Source organism: Orbicella franksi, chromosome 15, assembly GCF_964199315.1.
Source record: "Orbicella franksi chromosome 15, jaOrbFran1.1, whole genome shotgun sequence".
Classification (NCBI taxonomy): domain Eukaryota; kingdom Metazoa; phylum Cnidaria; class Anthozoa; order Scleractinia; family Merulinidae; genus Orbicella; species Orbicella franksi.
Genome location: NC_138159.1, coordinates 3815201 through 3840560, shown reverse-complemented (window position 1 = coordinate 3840560; position 25360 = coordinate 3815201). Strand labels below are relative to the sequence as shown.

The following is a 25360-nucleotide window of genomic DNA, read 5'->3' as shown; positions in this document are numbered from 1 at the left end:
GACATGAACTGTTCACATAGCCAAGTTTTCCGAAATAAGTCACTTTTTTAACCATCATGACAGCTCTCTAGGCCGCCATGTAAATGCCGCGTCACGCAAAAGCTTGGAAATTCAAGCGTAGTGTATCACAAAACCAAGAGCCCATTCGGAGCGAAAATTTGTATGAATATTAGTTTTCAGCTGCTCTTATACATCATTTAAGTAAAATCTCAGGAAGATCAATAGTTTGGTAGTTCGAATTTTAGTGACGTTATGTGAAAACCAGCTATTAAAGTGTCTGGGGGGTATTTAGCATTGCTGCTAATTGGGGACACAACATAACGGAATTACAAAAACCAATTATAAATTACCTAAATCATAAATAAATCATGAATTAATTAATTGATTAATTATAAATTGATTATAATAATTGTAACTAACGGGAACGAGGCGAGCGCGAGAACGAGGGGTATCTGGTGAAGAAATGGAAAGGCAGTAGGAAGAAAGCAAGTAAGACTCCTTTTCCTTTCATTATGATTGCGATGTGCATACCTGATATCAAAAGTAGGTGGCCACGTGATCAACAACCAAAATGACATCATAATCTGCATGATGACAATCTCTAACTATATCCGTTCGGTTACATCACCGTCAAAACTTAATAGCTTTCAAGAAAAAAAGTTTAAAACAGCGGTGAAATTCTAACTAGTAGCGGCCTTCGTTCGTCTCCTTGGCAGTTGTTGTCTGGGGTACCGTATTAGGGGTAATTAGAGTTATTAGGAGTATTGGGGATATAAGGGGTATCAGGGGTATCAGGGGTAATTAGGGGTATTAGGGGTATTAGTTGTATTAGGGGTAATTAGGGGTATTAGGGGTGATAAGGGAATTAAGGGTAATTAGGGGTAATTAGGGTTATTAGGGTATTAGGAGTATAAGGTGTAATTAGGGGTATAGGGGTATTACTGGGGTTGTCACGCAACACTGCCAATTGGAAGAGAGCATCGTTTGATGTCCCTAAGGGATGGCTGCGAAGGAGAAGATCTCCCCGTGAACCAGTTCCAAACTTCCTGAAGGTCTGTAGGTACTCTAAGCGAACGATTGTAGGGAACACCAGCCACCTACGACCGGTCAGAGACCAGTGGGAATACCCGAGGAAAATGGAACTACATTTTCTGATCAAACCGGACCAACCAAGAGGAATGGCTCTTATCATGTTTTAATCCTTTTCCGAATTCCCTACATAAGTGAAGAGAAGTAGGGCAGTTTGTCAAAATAGAACGGCAAATTTCGGTCGGAATATTCCTGTCGGAATTCCGACCGAAATTTCCGGAATCTGGCACCCGAAGAACTAGCCAATCAATCATGTTGCAACAGCCCGTCCTTTCCCTCGTGCCAAGACCCCGCCGGCTAAGTAGGAACAGACGGGTCGGTAGAAAAAATGGCGGAGGTAGAGATTTCTGTTGTGGGTGAAAATTTACGCGCTAAGCTTGGAGAAGGGCCACACTGGGACACAAAAACGCAGAGGTTATTTTGGGTCGATTACCTTGACAGCCGTGTTCATGTTTTGGATGTAGAAACAGGAAAGGTACAGTAAAATTATGTGCAATTAGTCGATCCTGTCACCTCTTGAGCAAATGTTGGGCAGTGTTGAGCTTATATTTCGCCGAGCAGCGGCGGTATAGGCTGCGCAGTTGTTCATGTATAACTTGTGTTAAGTCTTTGTATGTGTTCTATTGGACTGCACTGGTAGGAATACTTGTAGGATAAGCTGTAACAAAATCGGTGTGGTGCTTGAGAACTAAAGACAGCGTCAAAATTATTGAATTTTAGTTCCATTATTTTGAGTTGTCTTAGTTTTCGTGCATTCTTTAGTCCGGCCAGCTCTAAACCCTCCCCTTCAAGACAAACATGGTGGGAGTTAGGAATGTTCTGTTGGAATTCCATTTTTTTTAGTTATTTTATTTGGTACATTTACTCCATACTGCTTACAAAAAAAATTAGTGATTTAAATTACAGAAACATGAGATGGTGGCCGGTGATCAGAAGCACCGCGGCACTGGTCATACTAGGGAAACCCTCGTGAATAAAACTAATGGTAAACTGTATATACATTTATCTGAGCGATTTTGCAAAAACATGCCCACTAGGTTTTTCACTGGTTCGGGTGCAGCCTCTCTGAACCTTGGAGGGCCCAGACACTGGCCTACAGGTATCTGCTGGTGGTTTGTCTTTTGCAGACACGCTCACTTAGCTAGACTTTTAGTTTTCAGTGCCAAATAACCTTGATATTGACTGTGTTGCTGGGCACTTTTCTCAGTTGTTGAACATTATTCTAGGGTTCTGTGTTGACACATGCATGTGTGACTGGTCAATCTTTTAGCCAGTGGGGCCAAGAGATTGGCTAGAGCACTTGTGGCCATGGGGACTGTCTTTGAGCTGTCTGTAGGCGTGGTTTTGTGAATACGGTTGGATATATAATAATATTAATCTTGATTAACCATAAAAACAAACAAACTCAAATTACTCTAACAATACCTGTGACTAATCTTTTTTTTTTTTAATAAAAAAGTGGATCATCGTCATCCCTAAGTTGACTTGGCAGTCTATTTCATTCATAGATAATTCAATTAAAAACTATCAGATCATAGTATAATCATGTAGTCTTATATGTTGTGCTTTTATTTGAAAACTGGCCTTTTTCACTGCTCAAAACTGGGCTCATCCAGAAAATTACACTACTCCAAATTTCTTGAATCATAAATTAATGAAAAGGTGTTATGCACCAAAATTAGTTTGTGTTGTTTTGTTTACAATCGTATTTTTATCCTTCCATTAGTCACAACAAAGTGTAAAAATTTCTTGCCAACCACACATGATGTTATAGCTATATTTGAGGTTTATTATTTTTTAAAATTATCATTATAGTCATATGTGTGTACTGTTGTATTTTGACATGCACAATTCATAGGTGTACGATGCAGAAATATAATGTACAAGACATGTATGTGTCATCAAAGACATATAATCCTTTACTAACAGACAAACAGACAAAATGTTTATGCCTTGTTTTACTAGGATGAAAGCTATCAATTAGATGATGTAGTTGGATGTGGTAAGTCTCATTTAAAGTGTTTGCTAAATATCCACTTACTGTGCTGACAAGGGTTCTGCATAAGTCTTCTAGGATGTCATAAGGGAATTCTAGTTGGTCAACTCCCACTGCACCCAACAAGTCATTGTAAATTTCCTATTAATTTGTTGAGTCATGAAGCTGATTTTGTCGGGTTTTTAACCTGTGACCCCTCACTTATCTGGAATGCTGGCTGACTAATGTGTTTTAGTTGATTGGAATACCATAGCCTGAATGTACAAAATAAAATATTACTGACAATAATTATTATTCTAATATTGCTCCAGGACCTTCTGCACCCCAAAATTGAAAATTCTCTATGATTCCTTTGTCTGGTAATTCCCACGAGTAACTCAATACAGAGAAAACAAAATCAACTATAGAAGTCAGGTAGAAGGCCTGGGTGTCATATTAGAATTTTGATATATCAAAATTAATGTAAGGTAAGGTAAAGTCTGTGTCAAGCCAAGTGGTTTCCCTGGTTACCATATCATGAAGTGACTAGGATTACAATGTATTTCCACTTCCCCCTGGAGGGGATGCTAGTGCATTGCAGGGTTAATTCCCCCCCCCCCCCCCTCAGCATTAAATTTGTCAGTGCCCATTTATATACCTGCATGGGTGGAAAGAGGCACTGTGAGTGTAGTTTCTCGTCCAAGAACACAGCTCAGTGACCCTTGGCCATGGCTTGAACCTGGTCTGATGATCCCGACTGTAACACGCTAACGGCATGTACTGTATTCAAGGGCCCCACAATTTCCAATATATGTATAACAACAACAACAACGACAACAACAACAATAACTTTATTAATGTGTCAAATGTATAACATCAAATGTGGATGTCTGTTCTAAATGTTTGTTTCATTCCTACCCAGTAATACCAAGGAAGAAAGGTGGTTCTGTTATTCTGGCATGCAAGAGGAGTTTAATCTTTTTAGATCTCGAGGTAGGAACTCTCTGTACAGTGTAGATCAATCTTGACCATAATAATGTTCTTAAGAGCCATTTTAATGCTGTCTTTATTTGTTATTACATGTAAAGTTCACATTGCGATGTACACATTATTGTATGTTGTGTTGACTGACTTCCCTTTGGGCAATTGTCCACAGACTGGACAGAAGGAAGTAGTGGTCACAGTTGATGGTAGGTTGAACAGTTTAACGTTAGTTTATCATTAGTTCTTAATCTGCACTGCAGTGCAAATTAACGCACAGTTTGCGTTCACAATTTCCTTAGTCATGTAATAAATGAGTAATTGTATGAAAGCTCATGACAAGCTATTAAGGATTTAAACTACTCATGATATTTAAAAACTCTTTCAAATTGCACTCGTCTAAAGGTTCATGCAATTTTAAAGGGGCTTAGTCACAGTTTGCGCATATTGAAGAATTTAGCCTCAATTTTTCAAATTCGTCATTTGTAATCCATGTTAATCTTCTCCGTCCTGAGCCATCCTTGTTCCTTTATGGTTTATCATTATCCCTTTGGTGTTAATTTTTTATCTTCTTAAACTGTTATTTTCAGGTTTCCTACCATTTAAAGGTAATTTTTTATGTGGCCAAAATAACTCAAAATACCATGATTGAGCCCCTTTAAGAGAATTTTCAAATATCACTTGTAGTGTAAATCGTTAATTACACTCGCATTCGTACGATTACCTTAATATATATCTGCTATTGATCCAGAATGATTTCTTTTTTATTAACAATATCTCTAACTTAAAAAAAAAGAATAAAAAAGCCAAAAATAATGTGTAATCATATGTTACATGTAGGCCTGTACAAATTTGAGTATTCATGTCCATACATTGTATTCACTGATAGCCACAGTATATTTCTTAAAGATTCTGTATCATGCATGTATACAAGCTGTAACTAGGTTGTCTCCAACTATGCATGTACGTCTGTTCATAATTCAGTCTGTAAATTAATTATTGGGTGTTTATTTTGTAGAAGACAAGCCAGAAAATCATTTGAATGATGGAAAGTGTGATCCTGTAAGTGCATTGACTGAATCGTTTGACAACTATTGGCAAAAATGTTGATACATGTAGTTACTCTTGACTAACTGTACCCTCTTAGTATAAAGTACTAATAATAAATTTAAAATAAATCTATACGTCAATCTTGCTTGCTTATCTTGCTTTCCATTCAAGAGTGGTAACTAGTCATTGCCATTGCCCAAGATTGTAAACCACTTGTGCTGTCCTACTAAGTTGGAACTTTTGTGGTACATATTGTAATAATTTAATATACTCTAATTTACATTGTACAGCTAACATTTTTTCTCAGCAAGGAAGACTGTGGGTCGGATCAATGGGCCATGAACCTGAACCAGCAAAGCCTGCACAAGAACAAGGATCTCTGGTGTGTGTAGGCCTTATTGTGCTGCACTGTAAAGTTGATAAGCATGTTATAATATAAAGTTAAAAGAGCAGGCTTTGTAGGGCTTGGGACTTTGTGTTGGCCAATTAGTATGTAGTCACAGACTCATACATGTAACAAATGAAAATTCAGATGATTCTACTAGCCTCTTAATTAAGCTAGCAAAAAACAGCTATTCTTACAGTGTTTGATGAAAATTAATGAGTGTCACTGTGTCGTAAGTTGTCATTTGCGTTGCCCACTCACTGCAAATGCACTAAACTGAATGCTGAGGATGTGGGACTGAGAAATGGGAGCTGTTTTAAATTTATTTCATTGAACTAATCCAATACCAACCGTTTGTAGAGTTTTAATTCCAGATTCCAGTCTCAAAAAATAGCTTGTAGTTAGTCTTTTCAGCATTACTAACATTGTAAATTGTGAGGAATTACCCAAAATTGACTTCTACCTTTTGTTTGTCTGTATTTTGCAGTTTTCACTCAGTGGTGACAGAAAGCTCACAAAGTGGGTAGACAAGGTGGTGATAAAGCCGTGTTCTTTTAACTAATTAAAACCTGCTATTCAAACCAAAATCCAGAAATATTGGTTAGTACTAAAAAAGAGATGAAACTGCCTTGGTACCTGAACAATTAACCAAAAAAAAAAAAAAAAAAAAATAGAGCGAAAAAAAGATAATTTTTTTTTATACTAATGGAAATTCATGACTAGGAACTTAGATTAATTTATATTAATTTTATACCTCTCCAAAAATGCCTAAGGATCCCCAAAATATACAATACAGGGTAAGACATTGTAAAACAGTGACCCAGAAATTCAAACACAGCAAATATACCACTTTAATGCCAATTAATTTATTTTCCACATTGCTCTTAAATTTATTTGTGGCATCAGTCTGTGTCAGGTGGCATTTAGCTTTGCAATCCTTTGATCTGAAGAGCAACTTTTCTGCATTTATTTGGTTACCAAGTTACAATGTACATTTATTTTATTTTACTTTTTTTGGTTTAATGTGTAGATTACAATATCGAATGGTATGACATGGAGCTTGGACAGAAAGACATTTTACTACATTGACTCATTTCTCAGGTGCAAACATTGATCAGTACTTTATTCTGTGTTAAAGTGACATGTAGGTTTTGTTTTGTGTCGTGTTGTAAATAAAAGGATCAAATTTATTATAATTAAAAGTAGTACCTACTGGAAAATAAAATTGTAATTATAAATTCTCACTTTCATAAATTGATTTTAATTAAAACTGTTTGTTTGTTTTAGAACAATATATGCTTTTGATTACGATGAAGAAGCTGGTACAATATCAAATAGAAGAACTGCAGTGAAGAATGATCCCTCACTTGGGGTAAGCTACATGTACAATGAGGGGACAAAAGTGTTTCAAGAGACTTGGCAGTAAAATTTCATTTTCGAGCATCTTGGAAACATTTCCCTCCTTTCCCCCCAAACAACGTTGATTTTCTATTTTTTAGAGTGCACAGTGCCTACATGAGATTGAATTGGGGGCTGGGGCTATCAGGGAATTAATGCTAAGTAAAATAGAATAAGAGGTTAAATATTGAAAAGGGTCATTTTCTTAACATGTCTTGAGCAACTACTTTTGTTGCCCATTTTTACTTTACTGAAATATGTGAGAAAGTTAAGTAGATCAAGCAATTTAAGCTGAAATGTTTCAAAGACATTATTTTCACAAATACACACAGTATTGTAGTACATGCCTCATTGTTAGTGCGCTCATCTCTGGGTTGAGTGATCCAGGTTCGAGCCCTGGCCAGAGACATTGTATTGTGTTCTTGGGCAAGACACTTTACTCTTATAGTGCCTCTCTCCACTCAGGAGTATAAATGGGTGCGGGCAAATTTAATGCTGCGGGTGACCCTGCGATGGACTAGCATCCTTGTCAGTTGGGAGTAGAAATATTCCTAATCACTTCATGCTACAGAAACCAGGATAAGTTCTGGCCTGGTGGGCCACTTGGCTTGTATGCAGACTTTACCTGTACCTTAATACAGTGTGTACAACCAAGAAACTAAGAATTGACATTGATAATTCACCATTCTTTTAACTTTTTTAATTATTACATGTATGTATGTACATATATATGTATTACATGTATATACTCCTAATTAATAACCATCAAGTGCTGTAGGTTGTCATTAATTTGATTGATAAAATTGCAGAAATTTATTTACTGTCCGATGCAACACATTTGTGAGGTGTGAACTCATGTGTGAATTATAAGTTAATTTATTACATGACATAATGACATGTAATGATACATGTAATAGCGGAGCTCCGGCGGCCCGAAGGGTCGCCAAGCGGAGGCCCATACTCATATAGGAAAGAAAAGGAAACCCATGAGTTGATTTTCCCATGGTCATCATGGCTAGCGGTATTGCTCGTGGGCGTGTACACATGACGGCGACGACGACGACGACGGAGTCGCGCAACATGGCGGCCATACTCCAAATAATCAGTTGACTGAGACATGCAGCCTTGATTTACCGTGTACTTCTTTGATATTGGACATCCATGTTATGATCAATTGATACCTGTCAAAACAAGGTATCCGCTAACCAGTATCACGTGACCATATCGCGGGCTCAAGTTTAAAGCTCATCGAGGTCACGTGTTTGTTTGAAGTTGACCGCTGATCAAGTGCTAGTTTTCGATTGGATCGGCGACTCATCTGAGGTTAAGTTGTTGAAAACAGGGCAGGATTATTCGGAAGCTGGTTAACGCTAACCCAGGATTAAAAGTTAACTGAATTATAACTTTTTCTTCTATACAAATGTTTTTTGCTGCTTTGTTTTGTGTGTATAGTGATTATTAAAACTCACAACAGAAGGCCAAACAATATACAGAAAACCTCAGCGCAAAGTTACAAAAATCAAATCGAAATTTTACCTTTTCCTGGATTATTTGGCTCTGAACAACCCGGCTTAGGAGCTACGCTTTTAGGCTGGCCTAAATCTATATATTAATGTAGTGTGCTAGCTATTTTGTAATGAACACACTAAATTTAGTTTCCAGATGGGATGACAATAGATGCAGAAGGAATGCTTTGGGTTGCTATGTATGATGGATGGAAAGTAAGTCAAGTGCATCGTTTATGTAAGGTGCAAAATTTTGTGAAAATATGCAATATGTTATAATTTTCAGTGTGGCAATGTTACAAGGCCAGACATAGGGCTAATTCTCTAGAAGGAAATATTTGTACTTGGCTAACTGACCTTGCCCTTATCTTTTAATACAACTACATCAACATGGAAGCATACAGTAAGCCTTATGAATTAAATCTCATGCTATTTTCATGTACTAGGTTGTTTGTTTCAATCCAGTTACTGGTGACGTCATTCGTGAAGTAGTTTTACCTGTTGCTAAGGTGACGTCTTGTTGCTGGGGTGGTCCAAACCTTGATGAACTCTTTGTCACATGTGAAAGGTAGAAAATTCAGCTTTTTTATTTTGATTTCAATAACAATTCATGCATTTAAACAGTTTCAGTTTGTTTGTTATAAGTTCATACTAACTATAATTTTGGCCTTTTGCTGTGGAATGTATGTATAATTATTACCATTTGTGCCTTAAACTATTCTTTGCCTAATTATCTGTTAATATGTAATGTTCTTTCAATCAGAATTTTCCCAGGAATGATGATAAAATTATTCTTTGCAATTACAGATGCATTGAAGCATCATTAATTTATTTTTAACAATTCATGTGATGGAGTAGAGATACTGTGTGATGTGTTCTCTAAGCATAACAGTACAATGTAACTAGATGTCTTGTAACTATCAGAAATCTGATTCAGCTCACAATCAACACATGGTCATGCATAAGAGTGTTGAGATTATCTCCAGATTCAGATACTCACCTAATTTGGCATATATGTAGTACATTCATCATGTAGTCTTGCACAAGGTTGTACAATTAAAATATAGGTCTCCTTTCTTTACAGTTTGAGATTATCTCCAGATTCAGATTACACACTCAATTCTCTCTTGAATCAGCTGATATACACTCATCACATGGTCTTGCACAAAGACTTATTTAATATCTCCTGTCATTTTAGTTTCCGATTGTCTCCAGAAGAAAGGAAAGCACAGCCCTTGGCAGGCTCCATTTTCAGAGTTAAAAACCTTGGCACACATGGCTTTCCAGCTGTCCCATTTGATGGTTAATAAGTATATCAAAATTAATGTCTTAGTGCTTTGAAATCATTTACAGAAAAGCATATTAATTTTTTTCACTTTTATGTTATCTAGTGAGAGAGCTCTAACACTAGTACTTACATGATAAAACATAATTATTTCCAATAATTTTTAAAAATTGCCATGACATGGTTTTGTGCTATTGCAGGATACAGTTAATGGTATTACTGCTTAATGCATGATTTTGAGGAAACAATTATCAATTGAAAGTAAATAACATATTATTTTCCTTTTCATTATTTTACATAAACTGGCCTGGTGTAAGTTATTGCTATTGAAAATACCTAATATGTATAAAATTTGCATCTTTGACTGTGTTTTAAATAATCTTATTTTTTTCACATTCGATATCCAGTTATGTCTCTCGGGCTACATGTTAGTTATGCAATACAGGTGAAATTGATTTACATAAAAAACAGCCTCTTCTCTATAGCTTCCCTCGTGTGCATTGTTTAGGTTTGTGACCAGTGTTCTGAATAAGGTGACCTTTGGTCCAAATTAAGTTGTTTTTAATAGCAATAATTCTAGTCATAATGTGTGAAGTGGAATAAGTGAATGAATTTTAGATTTAGGTTTACTAAATCTATTTCATATATTGATGTATTTTTAGATATTTTAAAAATTTCATGGCACTTTGTGGGCTAGGGAAATGCTGCACGTCTTTAAAGGTGTAGTGTTATGAAGCACCACAAATAACATGCACTCAGAAGAATGTTTAGTCCATCTAACATCCTTACAAAAATTACAAAGAAACTCAAAAAACAAAAAAAAACAAAAATGTGATAAACAAATAAGCTGCAAAGAACTGATACTATGATCAAAGAAATCTTTATTTAGTGAGGTACTGTAGGTTGATTGCAGGTACTGTTGTTAACTATCTGGCCAATTGTTGAATCAAAGTACATGAAATACAAATTATGTATATGCATTTCAATTAATTAATATATTAATATAGTTATAAATTGAAAATGAGTTTCCTTTCTTGAAATAATTCCTAATCCTACCCTGATGCCCCCTCCAAACAACAAACAAACAAAACCCGAACAAACTATCAAACAAAGAAACATTTAGAAACAAATAAACCACGAAAAAAAATCAGAACAAGCCAGAAAAAACCCATTCCTAAAAAGGAATGCAGCTCCATCAAAACTTCATACAAACCAATCAAGAAAAACATGGAGAAAGACAAAAACAGCACAAACAGTAATTCTGGCTAAACAGTGATCTGCATAACGTCAATTTCTAGTGCATGAAACATGTTAGTAGTGCCTAATTAAACATTCATGTAACCTCTTACAAGCAAGGCAAAAGAATTTAACCACTCACACACAATGGCACAACACGATATCCAGTAACAATGTAAGTAGTAGAAAATTATTAAATAATAGGTTTATAACATTATTCGTGAAACCTCCAATGTAATATGTTATTCTATTCTGCTATAAATGATTATAGATGACTTTAGCAGAATACATGTACTCATTGTTTGAATTATGCGATTTACACCGTCCTATCCAATCATTTAAAAGTAGATGGTACATTATTAATTTTAATTAATGACTATTATATTTGTATCCACTCCATCAATTAGCAACTACAGTGTAATGTGATGCTTCCCTAATTTTATTGTTTAGCGAAACAAAAGACCAACCCTTTCAGTAATCCAGTTAAGAGATAACACCCTCCATTGCATTTACTATGCACCTAGTGTCTGCTAATAAACCTTTTCTACACATAATATTTAATGTTCATAAGGCAATAAGACAATAAACTATATCTGAAAAATGCAAATTTAATAGTCATTTCACATGACTTTGTATGACAACTTAATTCATTTAATAGTCTAATAGACACAGAACATTCAAAAACGTCACATGTTGATCATACATTATCCTACAAACGTTATTGATACCACTAGTAAGAGAAGTAGTTGTTACTACATATACTAGATATCTAGCTTAATTTTGACCACACTAGTCTCAGGAGTAGAAATTGAAGTCTCTGCCTGGGTTATCATGTTTTAAGGGTTTTCCTATAAGTCAACGTACATAACTGCAAAGGCAGCCCAACAATGCAAAAAAGGCTGAAAACATGAATTGTCCATGTTAACCTTTCATCCTAGCATCAAGTAACTTATCTTGATGTGCAAGATGATGGACTGTTTCTCGAGGTACACAGTGAACATGCCTGCAAATTGGTAAACCAGATAGTCCTACAATGTCTTGTAATAATGTATTTTAAAATCAAAACTGCAATAATCCCCACTCAGAAGTGTACTGAAGGTCTGACACTGATTCCTCAACAACTGATTTTCACACTTAGTGAACTGATTCCTCAACATAAAAGAAGGTGGCAAGGTTATGGGAGATGCTAGTTCAGCCTCTAACATGCATGAATGCTATTACATTTCAGTCTACAAATTGGAAATTGAAAGCAGATAAGAAAAATAATAGTATGGGATGTGTTGTGCACCACTCAACTGAGATAAAATTACATTAAGCACAAAGACTTTAAAGTTACTGGTAGTTTCAGTTCAGTTCAGTTCAGTTCAGTTAAACCTATGACAATATTTATGGAAACTTTGTGTGCACTTCCCTATTATTGCAAAAGAAAATTTGGTCAAAATTAATGGAAACTTAAAGTAATAAAAATAAGAAATAGCCCAATTGTATGACAGATTAACTTCACCCACAGCAAGTTGTACTTGTCTGCACCACAGTAAAAATAACTGGTTGTGTTGTGGATTTTTGAGGCACAGGTGTAGAAACACTTGGATATTGCACATGTGCAAAAGACAAATAACTTCATTGTCACATCTATCCACAACAAACGTACATGTTGACACTATCATTGATAAACATGCATGCACCTCACACGCCATATTATTTTGTTCTACCATGAAACAACCTCAGTGAGCTACTTGTCAAATTAACAGTTTCAGAACAACACTAAAATTCCAAACTATGTTAACAACTAGAGAGGTTGCCATTCTATCAAAGTTAGTCTTAAACAGCACTCGCTCACACTAATCTAGCTTAGTTCAGGAGCGTTCTTTTGCAGCAGGGCCACAAAATCTCTGGTCACAGGCAATGGTACACTGGGATCAATGTGAATGTTAAGAAACATCTTACACTCCCAGGGCGGCATCAGCACACCAAGGCAAACTCTCATCTCTTGCACTTGACTGCGGCTGACAGGCTGTGGCCTCCACTGCTTCAGCATGTCTGAATTTGGACAGCAGGCTAACTGAAATAATAAGAAAAATGCAAAATAAACAAAATCCTTGTGTTCTGTAGATACACAATTTTAACACTAATAAATTGTGTATGAAATGAGTTCCTATTTAATATATTTGCATGCATTTGATACCAACAGGGAACTATTTCTAACATACATATAATTACTACATCACTAGAGCTCTGCAATCACAAAAACTATGTGGTTGTAGCCCTTTGCACACATTTGCCTATAATTATTATATTAGGCCATTACCATTTCATGCACAGGTGGCTGTACAGTGCAGGCATATATAGGTCTTTGTTATAGTTTTGTAGAGAATAATAAAATAATATAGCCCATTAGAATTGCAAACTTCAAAGATCTTTAAAGACAAATTGTCATGTCCTCTTTCAACCAATTCTCTTATGCAACTGGTACTGTAAAATAAGAAAATTCTCATAAACATGCACAAACACAAAAATGCATGGATGTCACACAAATCCGTATGTTGACTACTGGACTTTAAAGAACTTAAAGCATGTTCATACCCCACAGAATCCGCACAGTCCACAGCAACATGGAGGGGCACCATGGACTGATATTTCCCCACGCACACCCGTCTCTCCACTCATCTCTACACTTCGTAGACAGCGCAGTGGAATAGGCAGGTAATAGGTGGTGTCGTTACATGCTGACGTAAGAGAATAGCCTCCAGGTAGCTTTTTAGGGTCACCCCATTGCTGTAAAGATGTGCCTGCAAGTATTGAAAGATTCAGCTATTATTTTGACCTTGACACTTTTTCACTGTCCTTACAGTTGGACCTCTGCTAATGGAGGACTCCCATATCGGTGGGCGTCTCCTATTACTTAAGTCATGGTTCCGGCCACATTCATACAAACAAGCTATATTTTAAATCTCTTACATACCTGTAGAGATTTAAACAGCTGGATTTTATCCTGGTTTCCTTAGCATAAGCAACTAGGAGTATTTAAATTCCTCATACCCATTTTATACACCTGGGTGGGGAAGATCTAGGCATGTGAGAGTTTATTGACTTGCCCAAGAACACTATGCAATGACCCTGGCCAGGGTTCTAACCCAGACATCTTGATTCGAAGTCTGGCATGCCAACCACTAAGCCACTGTGCCTCCCATAACCTCTTATAGAAGACCTGTCTAACTGGACACTTTCCTGGTTCCAATGTTGGCCACTTACAGGAGTTTTCCAAGATTCCAAAAAATTTACAAAATTACAAAATTTTCTCCAGGAAATTGATTACTACATGTATTTAAGTTAACTTAGTAAACTGTGTGGATTTCATTTTACAGTTGGGTTTCTTCTTTCAGTTGATTTTAATCTATGTGATAATTGTATAAGATCCAAAATTGTTAATTTACTAATTAAGTTTCACTCATAGCATCACTTATGTACAACGAAACATTCTCACTCACCAAGAGAAAGTTGTGAGGACAAAAAGAGAATTCTCTTGTTTGTTAAAAGACAAATGCCACCACTGCGCTGGTTCACTGTTTTGGCGTGCTCATCACAGAATTGAAGATGTTTGTAGGTCATAAATGTGAAGTGATTCAGGGCTTGAAAGATTTCACCTTCATAGATAAGCCCAGCCAAGAGATCCTTGTAACTCATATTTCCCTGAAGATTAATTACATTTAGTTTGTAAGACAGGGTAGAAAAAAAAAAGTTTCTTCCAAACTGTGCCAAACTCCATTATTTTGACAGGCCCTCTAGGGTGTTGGGAGGGAGGGGGAGAGCAATGTTGATTTCTCTGTATGAACATTAACAAGTCAGACAGCCACAAGAAAAACCTTCCGTTGGTTTTACATTAGCATTAATTTCTACTCTCCATGGTAGAGACATGTTTCAAGGAAGGGGCAGGTAAATGAAAAATTGGCCTATATATGATGCAAAAGTAGAAATGGATTAACAAACCACTTGTAAAATTTTATGATCTTTCCAATTATTGGCAACAGTGGGGGTGGGTGGAGGGGGAGGTAGTCGAGAAAACAGCCATCACTCTTTTAACCTCAATCCATTGTTGATGAGAGAGGTATTTGAGACTTCACCACAAAGTCAATGCTGAAGATGCCTCTCGGAATAATAATTATTGTAATTATAGTGTTTCGTCTAAACCTTAAGTTGCTAGGCTATTCTCAAAGAAACATCTAGACTGTTATCAAGCTTATTACCTTCAAGGAAACAAATTGTCCTTGAACAGAACGTTGGAGCTCATCGGCACTGTGTCGCAATGTCCTCTGCAGAGTTGCACCACTCATGTGTTTGGTGGTTAGTGAAGTCATCACACCTTTGGAACTGGGATCCAACATTTCATCTGTGAAGGCCTGGGGCTGAGTCACCACAGGTGGTGCAATTGTTGCTAAGAAATCCATGTTGACTGTAAAATGGATAGAAAACTATTGGAAACTTCATTTGAGTGGGAGCTGTTCTCAAAGCAGTCAGCTACACCTGTAACTACAGCAGCTCTGACCTTAAGAGATCTTTGTTAATATTTGGCACTGCAGTTCCTTTCTCCAACAAATATTTCTTTTTTTCAAAATGGTGCTTACATGTAAAAAGCAGAGGGCTTATTTACACCCATCAATGTCAAGCCCCATAGTAGGGGGAGGGGGGCTACCAATGGGGAATTGACTTGGCAAGCCTCCCCCTGAGTAGGGAGTTTAGCACTTAAAAAGGTAGTTATTAATTTGCTTTTACTAGGTGACCAGGGTGGAAAATTTGACTCTGGCTTCCTTGAAAATTTCAAATTCCCCTGGGTTTGCTAGCACCCTGCCTGAAACCTAATGTCAGGGAAAACCCAAAATATCCTGCTTAAGGCTTTTAACATAACTACCGTTCCCATTTGATTTTCCTCCCGGATTTCACGGTGGCACAATTTGCAAAATTCAACAATTTTCGGCTTTTCCGGAAACTATCCTTGGCAAGTTTGCGATTCCGTACCTTCTGCCCATTTGCCCCCTGTTTCAAAACTTCCGGCATTTGTGGCCTTACGGCAACTGCGACGGTGAATTGATTTTAAGAAGCATGTTGAGTTTACCATTATTGAGGTTTATAAATGTTGAACCAGTAAGTAAAAGGTATCAGAACGAAAAAGAATGTTAGAAAGATTTTTAGTAGTAACGGAAAGTTAAAAGCATTACAATGTATATGCGCCCTTTTAGTAGTAGGCTGTATAATAATTAAACCTTGCCCAAGATGCAAGTTCTTGCATGTAGAGACTGCAAAGTAAACACGTGAACATTAGTTAACTTTTCCCCGGCAATTTGCAGCAGCTTTGACGTTTGCAGTCCTTTAGCAAGAACCACCATTAGCACTTAGAGTCGACTGAGAACAATTTCCACCACAATTAAGACAGTTTCTCACATACTCGATCCGCTAGACACCAGCGAAGGTCCACCTTCAAAATTGTTATCTGCCATTTGTCGCAAAGGTATTCCCGAGGGCAAAGGGGCTGTTTTCTCGTCTTCTGAGAACTCTGAGCTAACCGGACTTCCACGTTTGGAATCGTCTGTGAAGTTTCTGTAACTCATTGAACCATTGAACGATCCCTTTGTGCAATGAAATGTGCAATCCGAAGCCAAGTTGACTTTCTCGGAAAACTTGGCACATTAGGCACGTGGTACGTTTCTCGGAAATCAATTGTTACGTTCGATTTTGTCGGGGGAGGGCAAAGTCTGTATGAGTTTTAGCTCTTTTCCATTTTGTTTCCCTCTTTAACCAGTGGTTAGTAGGCGAAAATAAAAACATTGGTATAATTTTTAGCAGCCACCAGCTTCGTGTTTTGTGGCTTTAAAGAACAGTCTTCGAAATAACGAAGTTTACCTTACCCGTGGAAGTACTGGCGGGGAATAACAATTTAGCCTCTCCACGGTCTACATGTGGAATGGTAGACGGCGAATTTTTTGGTCTTTTTATATGTTATACATAAAACGAATACTGAAACTTTAAAAATAGAAACTGATTGTTAAAAACATTTTCCTTTTAAACCTTTTTACGTGTGTGCATGGGAGACGATATAATAAATGCAAGATACAATTTCACATTTCCGGGTTAGTGCATTGTCGCCGAGCGATACGAATGGGTTATTCATGCTCTGCAAGCATGACCAAGTTCAGAGAATTAGCTGTTACGATATGAGTTGACAAGAAAAAACAAGTAGATATCTTTTGTATTTCGATCGAAGAAGTCGGAGGGGTACCTCTGCTCATTCACCTCCCATTCCCTTGCGAGAAATCAATTCGGGATAAAGTCTCTCGATTTCTCTGCCGATGATCTTGGACGTTCTCCAAATTCAAGGTCACACAGAAGTAGAGGCAAATTATTTATCATAAACCCTTGAGCATGCATGCATAAACCATATTAATAAACCAAATGTTATTACATCGCTCGAGCGAACAAGGGTGGTCTGCACAAGAGCAGGGTTTACATCTAATTATATATTATGCATTATAATTGTTTGGAATTATTCTATACTACTCACCTGGAGTGCTCATATCTTGTAGTTGGATTGGGATGTCTTCAAGATTCTCCACTTTAGAATACGAGTTTCTCAACTTTTTGAAGCTCATCTGTTTAGACTCGGTAGCGCTTATCGGTTTATTTCGCGGAACTCGATACAATTTTTGCGCAATCCACGATGTATTTCTCAGAAAAACTCAGGATGTTGCCGTTTTCGACCTCCTTTAGAGTTCCAATTCTTGGAAAAGTCTTTTACCGACCCCACCCCTCAAGCGTTCGAAATCTGCGATGTGAAATTGTCGCACGAAGAAACCACCCTGTACTGATATTAGATAATAGAGTGACAAACGTTTTAATGACTCTAATTATTCAGTAGTCTGCAAATATCGTACCCCAATTTATCAAATGCATTTCATATTTGCCAAGATCCAATTTCTGCCCAAAGCTTACGGAATTGAGCTGTTTAATATTTTGTGTAAAAGTACTCTTAATTGAATGCAAATCTGCTCTGCATGAATATTTTATTAGGTGAAGGCGCCACTTTTGTGATTTAATTTGATTTCCAGGCTCTCACTGTTTATTTGCATGGGAAAAGCTTAAAAAGGTCTAAAAACGCTAGCGACAATATCGCAGGCGTATTTTAAATAGCTTTCCCGCTTCTTTCGGAAGCAAACTGCAGTTTGATTGACGGTAGTCTATTGCATAGAGCATTTTGATTTGGAAGGTCGCGTTGCGGTGAAAACAGTGATAAGTGAAGTCTAATTACATGAAAACGTTCGCTTTTGGCCTCACGTGGTCGTCATTCATGCTCACTCATGTGTACTTTTAGACGCGATCGGCGAGCACTCGCGCTCATTCGTGGTCACTCGTGTGTTCTATCAGCCGCGTTCGGCGGCACACCGGCGAGCGAGAGCGAAAACTTATCCCACTTGTCACGCGAGGTAATTTTCGCACGCTTTCGCATGCTTGCTCTCCTACTGGACTAAACCTGAGAAATACAAGGAACTACTGTCTTAAGATCTCTTAAGGGATTATTCGTCATTTTTTCAAAAATGTAAAACTGTTCTGAAAAACTAGTCTAGACCCAAGTGCGAAAATATCAGCAAGACACTCTGACCACCTAAAGCCTCTTGTTTATTGTACGATTCGAAAACGCATGAATAGGACTTCGTTGTGAGAATTATCAGTCTCTTACTTGTAAAATTTGCTCTTTTACAAGGAAAACAATTACAACTAACTACATCTTTAATTTCCTGTTCACCTTTTGCTAATGACGTTCAAGAAGCCCGCATACCGTGTCCTTCTTGGGGGACTGAACAGCTACCTTCATTGAGACAGGACGAGAAATAACTATTCCTTATAAGTTATTTTCTTTTGTTGCGTTCGACGAAGTGGAACGCAAACCTAATTTTGACCTGTGGCTTTTCAGAGTTGGTCTCGCTGTGCACGGTTCTAGGCTGAAAAAAACCACGTTCCTGTAAGGACACCAAAATGGCCACCCCGCTTGATTTTTGCAGGGGCATGTCACGGCCAGTAAACTGGTACCGTTTAATGCTAAGACATGTGATAAGACATGTGGCGAACATGTGAGTATGTGAGCAGGCCATGTGAGCTCATCTTTCCGATGGATCCTTTTTTGTCTTCTCTCTGTTCAGTCGCCGTACGCCTCGCTATTATGTGCTCTCAGCGTTAGATTTTGGCGAATTTAAACGCTTCGACGGCAGCATTTATCGCAATCTGAGGGAATTGTCCTTGTTTATTACTCGACTTGGCTTTGGGATGATAACCGTGGGAACAGCTACATTTTGATTGCATTTGTTGATTAGTTCCAGTCGCGACAGATAGCTCAGTCTTTATCCGGTCGAAATTTTATTGTTTGGAATCGGTGGAAAAGTACTCTGAAGGCAAGAGCCATAAGACTACTTTATTCATCACGGGAAATACTCGAATTAGTCGCGAAACGAGCACGCGACTGCAAATGCTAGCTTAGAATAATGTACGTAATTTAAATATTCTACGAAACTTGAGAGACTACAGAAACTGACAGCGTCACGCAACGTATCAACAAATCGTGACCTCTTCACTAGCATGGACATTGACACTATGCATATCTGATTGTAAAACCTCGGTTACTGCTGAAAAATGTTGATTTTAGCAGTAGGCAAAGGTTGAAAGTCAGCTAGTGTAATCATTTAATTACGATATATAATTATATATTAAAGTGAGAGCGTCGAACGCACTCTCATAATCTCTGATTACTACTAGTTTTACGTAACTGCAACCATCGGCCGCAGGCAAGTATAGAGTTAATGCACTCGCAGCTTTTCCTTTAGTCTAGAAGGAGCCTTTACACATTCGAATCCCTCCTTGCAAGTTTTGGACCCTAAATCTGCATACGCTGAGTCTAAACCAAAAGGGCCCCTCTGAGGTAAACACATTGTGCCAGGGCCATCACACGTCATTCTACAGCATTTCATACCCCTGGCGTCACAATTTGTCACTTCTGTGACGAGATCATGATGTGGTTTGCAGTGAGGTGCTGGGAGCTGACAAGAAGAAAGAGCTCCTCTTTGGTCGCATTCGCAATGGTCACAAGCTGAAAAAGATTCAAATATCGTGACGTTTCTAAAGTAAAAACGCCAAAGTTTGGAAAGAATTATTTCAACATGTTTCCGTGGAAATTGATGAAATATTTCCCCTAGTCAGTATAAAAAGTGAATGAATAAGTCACTATTTAAGTGTCGAAGTGTTTAGCAGTACTACTGTTCTAATTGGGGACACTGAAAATATGCAAACAAATATTCTAAAAACTTGTTAAGAATCCCAACTGGTAGTCAGTAAACTTAAGATGCTTGCCAAAAGATATTCACTTTTTAACTAAACGGGGAGAGGAAAGATTGAGATTGGTCACGGTATGGGACATATTTTTGAGGAGAGCTTTCAAGTTCTCACCCATTCACTATCATCGTACGTAGTAATCGTCGTTAGCAACTAATCTAATTTAGAGGCCCTATATATTAGGGGTTTTGGGCACACGGGATATTTAAGCAAAAAGTTGACGGGATATAGGATATTTGGGTGGGGGGGTTATGGGATATTCGATATTAAGATCGGATGAAACGGGATATCGAGTAGAAAAATCTTTAATTTTTGCTACTTGAACTCATTAATGGCACTCGGGACATTTAAGCAAAAACCTAACGGGATTTGGGGTGCTAAGACTTCTCCCCCCTCACCCCCCAATGGGGCCTCAATTTAACTGATTCCCGCGAAGACATATCTGGAAAACGCTATGATTAACGATTCGGCCTCGTTGCATGTACATGAATACATTGTTTTTCAATCACCGACACTGATTTCCTGACCAAGGCTGTCAGCAATCTATGTAACCAAATGCTTGGAACTAACCTTTGACCAGCAGAACTGCACATAGTAACGGAGCTAACGAAGCCAGACAACGGGTTGTCATGTTGTGCGATGGCTTGTATTCTGCGCGTCGATTAAGTCTGAACGAAGGAGACAGAAACAAAGAAACGTGAAACCTTTTAAATACAGGAACGCCTAACCTGAATTTCAGCCACCTGTTCGATTTCCCAAACTGAGTGAGTGTGCGAATCGAATAGATGGCTGAAATTTAGGCTAAGGAATATTGTGACATCCCGAGGGAAGTCATAAAACTCAGGTTTTTTGAAAAAAGCCCTGAGGAGGTAACAAAATCCTGTTTTGTGGGCGTGGCTCGAATTTTTTCACCCCTACCCGAAGCGGTACCAATTCTAAAACGACAAATTAACTGACACATAATTTTTGATAGCGGTAAAGACGATTGCTTCGAGTACCTTCTACTTGTAAAGTTGATTGTCAAATATCTCCTGACATGTTTTGATTTCGACTCAATACTCCAAATATCTCCCCACGGGACATTATAAACTCGATCCTGAATGAGTTTTTTGGGGTATTTACCATATCAGAACAACCAAGGTTGAGTTTTGGGAAATATGAAACGAGTTACAGACACTGATGGAAAATTATGTCTGTTATATCTCGCCCAGCTATGCTGTCATCAACAAATATTGTTATTGTGGGTCACTATGTCTCGTATATAGACCATATTGTACGTTCAGTTTTAATAAAATCGGTAAAGCCTACACTTGTTGAAAGTATTGGTGGACATCGAACGTTTTCGGCCATTTCGTGGAATGCCACCTAGATTGTTAATTTACAATTTATTCGATCTTGAAGCCATGTTTTCCAGTACCAACAATACACCATTCTAAGAAAATGGTGACCATAGCTTTTTACTTATTTTGAACCCTGTTTGTTTCTTTTTTAGATCGAAATTAATATCTTTAACTTTGAATAATAAACTTTAATATTACTGAGAATGCACAATGAAACCTTAAACATAACTTTATCCTATATCTACATCAGTTATATTTCACCTTAGGGAGGTAAATTTGCTTTTAATTGGATACATCTTGATACGTAGGAAATATAGCAAGATCAGCTGGTGATCAATATTTCTTCGGTTGTCATGTATTGTCGGATTTACGTTGCCAAACTTGACACCTGTTTATTAAGAATGGTTGACAAACCATGTGTTTTAGGCGAACACAATTTAAATTCGCTACAAACTTAAGTAATGTGAGAGAAACTTCAATGGACTTCTTCTTAACTCTCTTTTGAATTCGTGTTAATTGTTTATGAAATCTGCCTATGACATATCGAAGATCCCTTGTCTTATGGTGTAAACCGGCCAGTAGTATTTTTAGACTTTGTTTATTAACAAAATGGCTGGTTAAGATAGCTTAATGATACATTTTTTAAACCTCACCTCGTTCTATTCCTCGGTGAATCGGTCCGTAACGCGTTAGAGCCTCCGTTTAAATACAAAATTCTGATCTCTACAACGAGGATAATATAATGGGAGCTTTTGAATGACGCACTGCTTCTACAGCTAAAGATACGTTTTAACAGGTAAACTGGCATTTGTCACGCCTGGGATAACTGTATTGTATGCCATGAAGCAGGTGTTATTTGCACTTCAAGTTGACCACAGTTTACCCAAGCTCAACTCCTCAAAGTTGATGTTGGGAAACCTGTGAATTGAGAAGTCATGACTAGTTTCGTTTCAATTCAACAAGGTTCTGGCAATGAGAAATGAAAGCGGGACATTAAAGGAGTATCACAGACAACTAAACATTTGTCACCAAGGTCGTGAGGGGTTTGTTAAATAGGAGCCGAATAGATTGCTCTTCATTTAAGGAGTTCAGTCGCCGTATTTTTAGTTATTTTGGCCACGTCCAAAATTAACTTTAATTTGAAGGAAAACTGAAAATAGTAGTTTACTGAGATGAAAAACACAAAAGAGACAATAAAATAAAGACCATAAAGAATGGAGAGGTTTGACTCGGATTACAAACGACGAACTTCAAAAATTCAGGCTAAACTTTTTACTCATCCGGTCTGGGGATTAAGTAGAGTGTGTGGGACGACAGACATGCATATGCATGTATCAGGCTTTGCTTGTGTCGATGTTTGAAAGGTTCAGTTTGATTACCGTAGATCCGAAGGTTTCTTTTTCCACATTTTCTAGCTTACTGCTAAACTGGCTGGAGAATTTAGATGTGCATCAGGAAAATAATGCCTAGTTCTCTAACTGTCTCTCTAAATTTGGGGAGGGAGATCTGGGACTTTTACATTGGGCGTTGTGACCACGCCTTTATTTTTTTAATTTTTAAATCAAGTGGATCCAAGCTGACAATAATGCCATATCCTGTTTGAACTTAAATAATAACAACATTTGTGTCTGGTTTACATTTTACAAATAATGGCTGTAACACATATTCCAAACACTCTTTTTTTTCTGTAAGAAAATGTTTCATACAAATTTTAGATTTGTAAGAATATTTTAAAAACAAATCCCAGATTAAGATTTTGAAAAGAATATAAACGGCAAAACTAGCCAAAAAACAACAAAAACAGCACTAGCCGTATGCTGGATGTTAATAACATTTCTGCAGGAAGTTATGTGTGTCATATCAAGCTTTATTGCCTGCAGTCTGCCTCCAAAACTTCATCAACGCCATCAAAGTCAACTGAAACGTAAGAGTCGTATGCTATAATCTAATAATATTATTTTCAGCCTACAACTGGCAAAAAAAAAAAACAAAAAAAATATTTAGCCTGGGCAGGAAAAACTGCATGAACACTGCGAGATATGGTTTTATGTAAAACAAAATTCACAAAAATATTGTCAGTAAATAGTGAACAATTCATCATATTTGTCTGTCATGTCACCATTAGACTCTGTAGTGAGATCATAGAAGAAACCAGACGTTGATTCGTCTTGAAGAAACGATTCCGCTTGATCTTGGAACATAGCTTTTACATCAACTGTGACCAAGGTATAAAGCCGATGTTCTGTCAAATTTTCCACAGCATATTTGAGAGAATTGAGTCCGTCGTTATCCATGCGTTGAGCGGAGTCCATTAGTTTATCAAACCTGTGGTTAGGTTAAAAAAAAACATATGAGAACTTACGCGACCTGCTGCAAATTGAGTGGTGATAACTAACTGAGGGCCCATTAGGGCGGGATCTGAGTATCCCACGTCCCATTAATTTATTTTTGCCTAAATATCCCTCATCTTTTAATTTCTATTGCAAAAATTGAACGATTCCCTCCAATATCCTGTGTCCCGTTAATGTTTTACCGAAATATCACTTATTCCAAAACCTCAAATAAGGCCTCCTTACTAGCTTTCATTGACACTCTGTGTGTTGCATTTTGATCATTGCAGTTATAGCCACATACGTTTGCAGTAAAATCCGAAATTAATCCCTGGGATTGTATTTGTTTATAATCGTTTTGCCGGAATTATGTTCGACAGTTGACGGAGATTTGGAGGTATTTTCGGCAGCATTTTATCTCTTGAAGTTTGGTTCTTATATTGGAGAGAAGAAACTGCGTTTCTTTGAAGGAGGAGAGAACATAATGGCGCTGATGGTTTTAAAATTGTCTGGCTGAGTATCAACAAAACTTTAGGTGTATATTAGGCAGCGTCAAAACTTCACCGGAGGAATTTGAAAACGCAGCTTTATTCCTAGAGGTCTCTACGGTTAGACCTACCGTCCACACTAATCCGTCACGGAAACGGAGCTTTTCATAAACGCTCTTCAAACCGGAGGAATTTGAAAACGCCGGCTTTTTATTTTAGTGTGGACGGAAAACATTTTGAAAACGGAGCTTTTCGAAAACGACGGCGTCACGATAATCATGTGTCTTCCTTGAGCAAGTTTTCCTCAAGAACAAAATCCAAAATGGATGTTGACTGTTGCGTTTTTAAATTCCTCGGGCGTAGCGTAGACGGAAAACATTTTTGCTGCGTTTTCAGAGTGAAACCTTCGTTTTCAAATTCTCTCGGAGTAGCGTGGACAGGGCCTTAGAATTCTGGCCACGTCTAAAATCTTGAAAATCGCTGTATGGTAGAATACAAACTATATAGCCGCCATGAAAATTAATCAGAACGAACAAATCGTGTTATTTCTACTGTTTAAGCGAATACAATGCGTTTGACGCATAGACATATTTTTAGGAGTAGGGCGAGCGAATCGAACACAGAATCATTACCAGCGACTATCTCAGCCTGCTATAGAAATTACCGGTTTGAGTCTTCCTCGCTAGTTTTGTGAAATTTCTTTATCATCTTGTATCTTCCTAATCGTATGGATGGCCGTGTTAGCTCAAGTCCTCTGGCCGATATTCTAAAAAGTGAAGACATTCTACCATTAAGGAGCTTAGTCACGGTATTTTGAGTTATTTAGCCATGTACAAAATAACCTTTACGTTGAAGGAAACCTGATAATAGTAGTTCACTAACATAGAAAAAACCTAAGAGATAACAATAAAACATAAACGAACATGGAT

At 37.5% G+C, this 25360-nt stretch overlaps 3 protein-coding genes across 6 annotated transcripts in view; 1 reads left to right on the top strand and 2 right to left on the bottom strand.

The window, feature by feature from the left end:
- Positions 1-780: 780 nt before the first annotated feature.
- On the top strand, positions 781-10340 carry LOC145470576 (regucalcin-like). 3 transcript variants are annotated; one of them, XM_081454383.1, is made up of 12 exons: positions 781-1564; positions 3055-3091; positions 3987-4057; positions 4221-4254; positions 5064-5107; positions 5403-5477; positions 5968-6012; positions 6511-6581; positions 6768-6852; positions 8534-8599; positions 8830-8951; positions 9582-10340. In XM_081454383.1, the coding sequence occupies exons 1-12, from the start codon at positions 1418-1420 to the stop codon at positions 9688-9690; spliced, it is 906 nt and encodes a 301-aa protein (XP_081310509.1). In that variant the 5' UTR covers positions 781-1417; the 3' UTR covers positions 9691-10340. The 3 variants fall into 3 exon arrangements, with proteins under 3 accessions (XP_081310509.1, XP_081310511.1, XP_081310510.1); XM_081454385.1 differs by having other exon boundaries at positions 1511-1564; positions 4153-4254; XM_081454384.1 differs by lacking the exons at positions 781-1564; positions 3055-3091 and having other exon boundaries at positions 3102-4057; positions 4153-4254.
- On the bottom strand, positions 9757-17640 carry LOC145470564 (uncharacterized). 2 transcript variants are annotated; one of them, XM_081454373.1, is made up of 5 exons: positions 17458-17640; positions 15149-15354; positions 14393-14594; positions 13488-13693; positions 9757-12966 (listed from the first exon to the last, which is right to left on the bottom strand). In XM_081454373.1, the coding sequence occupies exons 1-5, from the start codon at positions 17543-17545 to the stop codon at positions 12751-12753; spliced, it is 918 nt and encodes a 305-aa protein (XP_081310499.1). In that variant the 5' UTR covers positions 17546-17640; the 3' UTR covers positions 9757-12750. The 2 variants fall into 2 exon arrangements, with proteins under 2 accessions (XP_081310499.1, XP_081310498.1); XM_081454372.1 differs by lacking the exon at positions 17458-17640 and adding an exon at positions 16345-17428.
- Positions 17641-19699: 2059 nt separating this feature from the next.
- LOC145470555 (beta-1,4-galactosyltransferase 1-like) overlaps positions 19700-25360 on the bottom strand; it is an 11162-nt gene continuing 5501 nt past the window's right edge. The window contains exons 6-9 of the mRNA XM_081454366.1: positions 25096-25197; positions 22267-23938; positions 20844-20941; positions 19700-20031 (exon numbers count right to left, since the gene is read on the bottom strand). Of these exons, the coding sequence (XP_081310492.1) occupies positions 23689-23938; positions 25096-25197 (352 nt within the window). The 3' untranslated portion in view covers positions 19700-20031; positions 20844-20941; positions 22267-23688. The remainder of the gene's footprint in view (positions 20032-20843; positions 20942-22266; positions 23939-25095; positions 25198-25360) is intronic.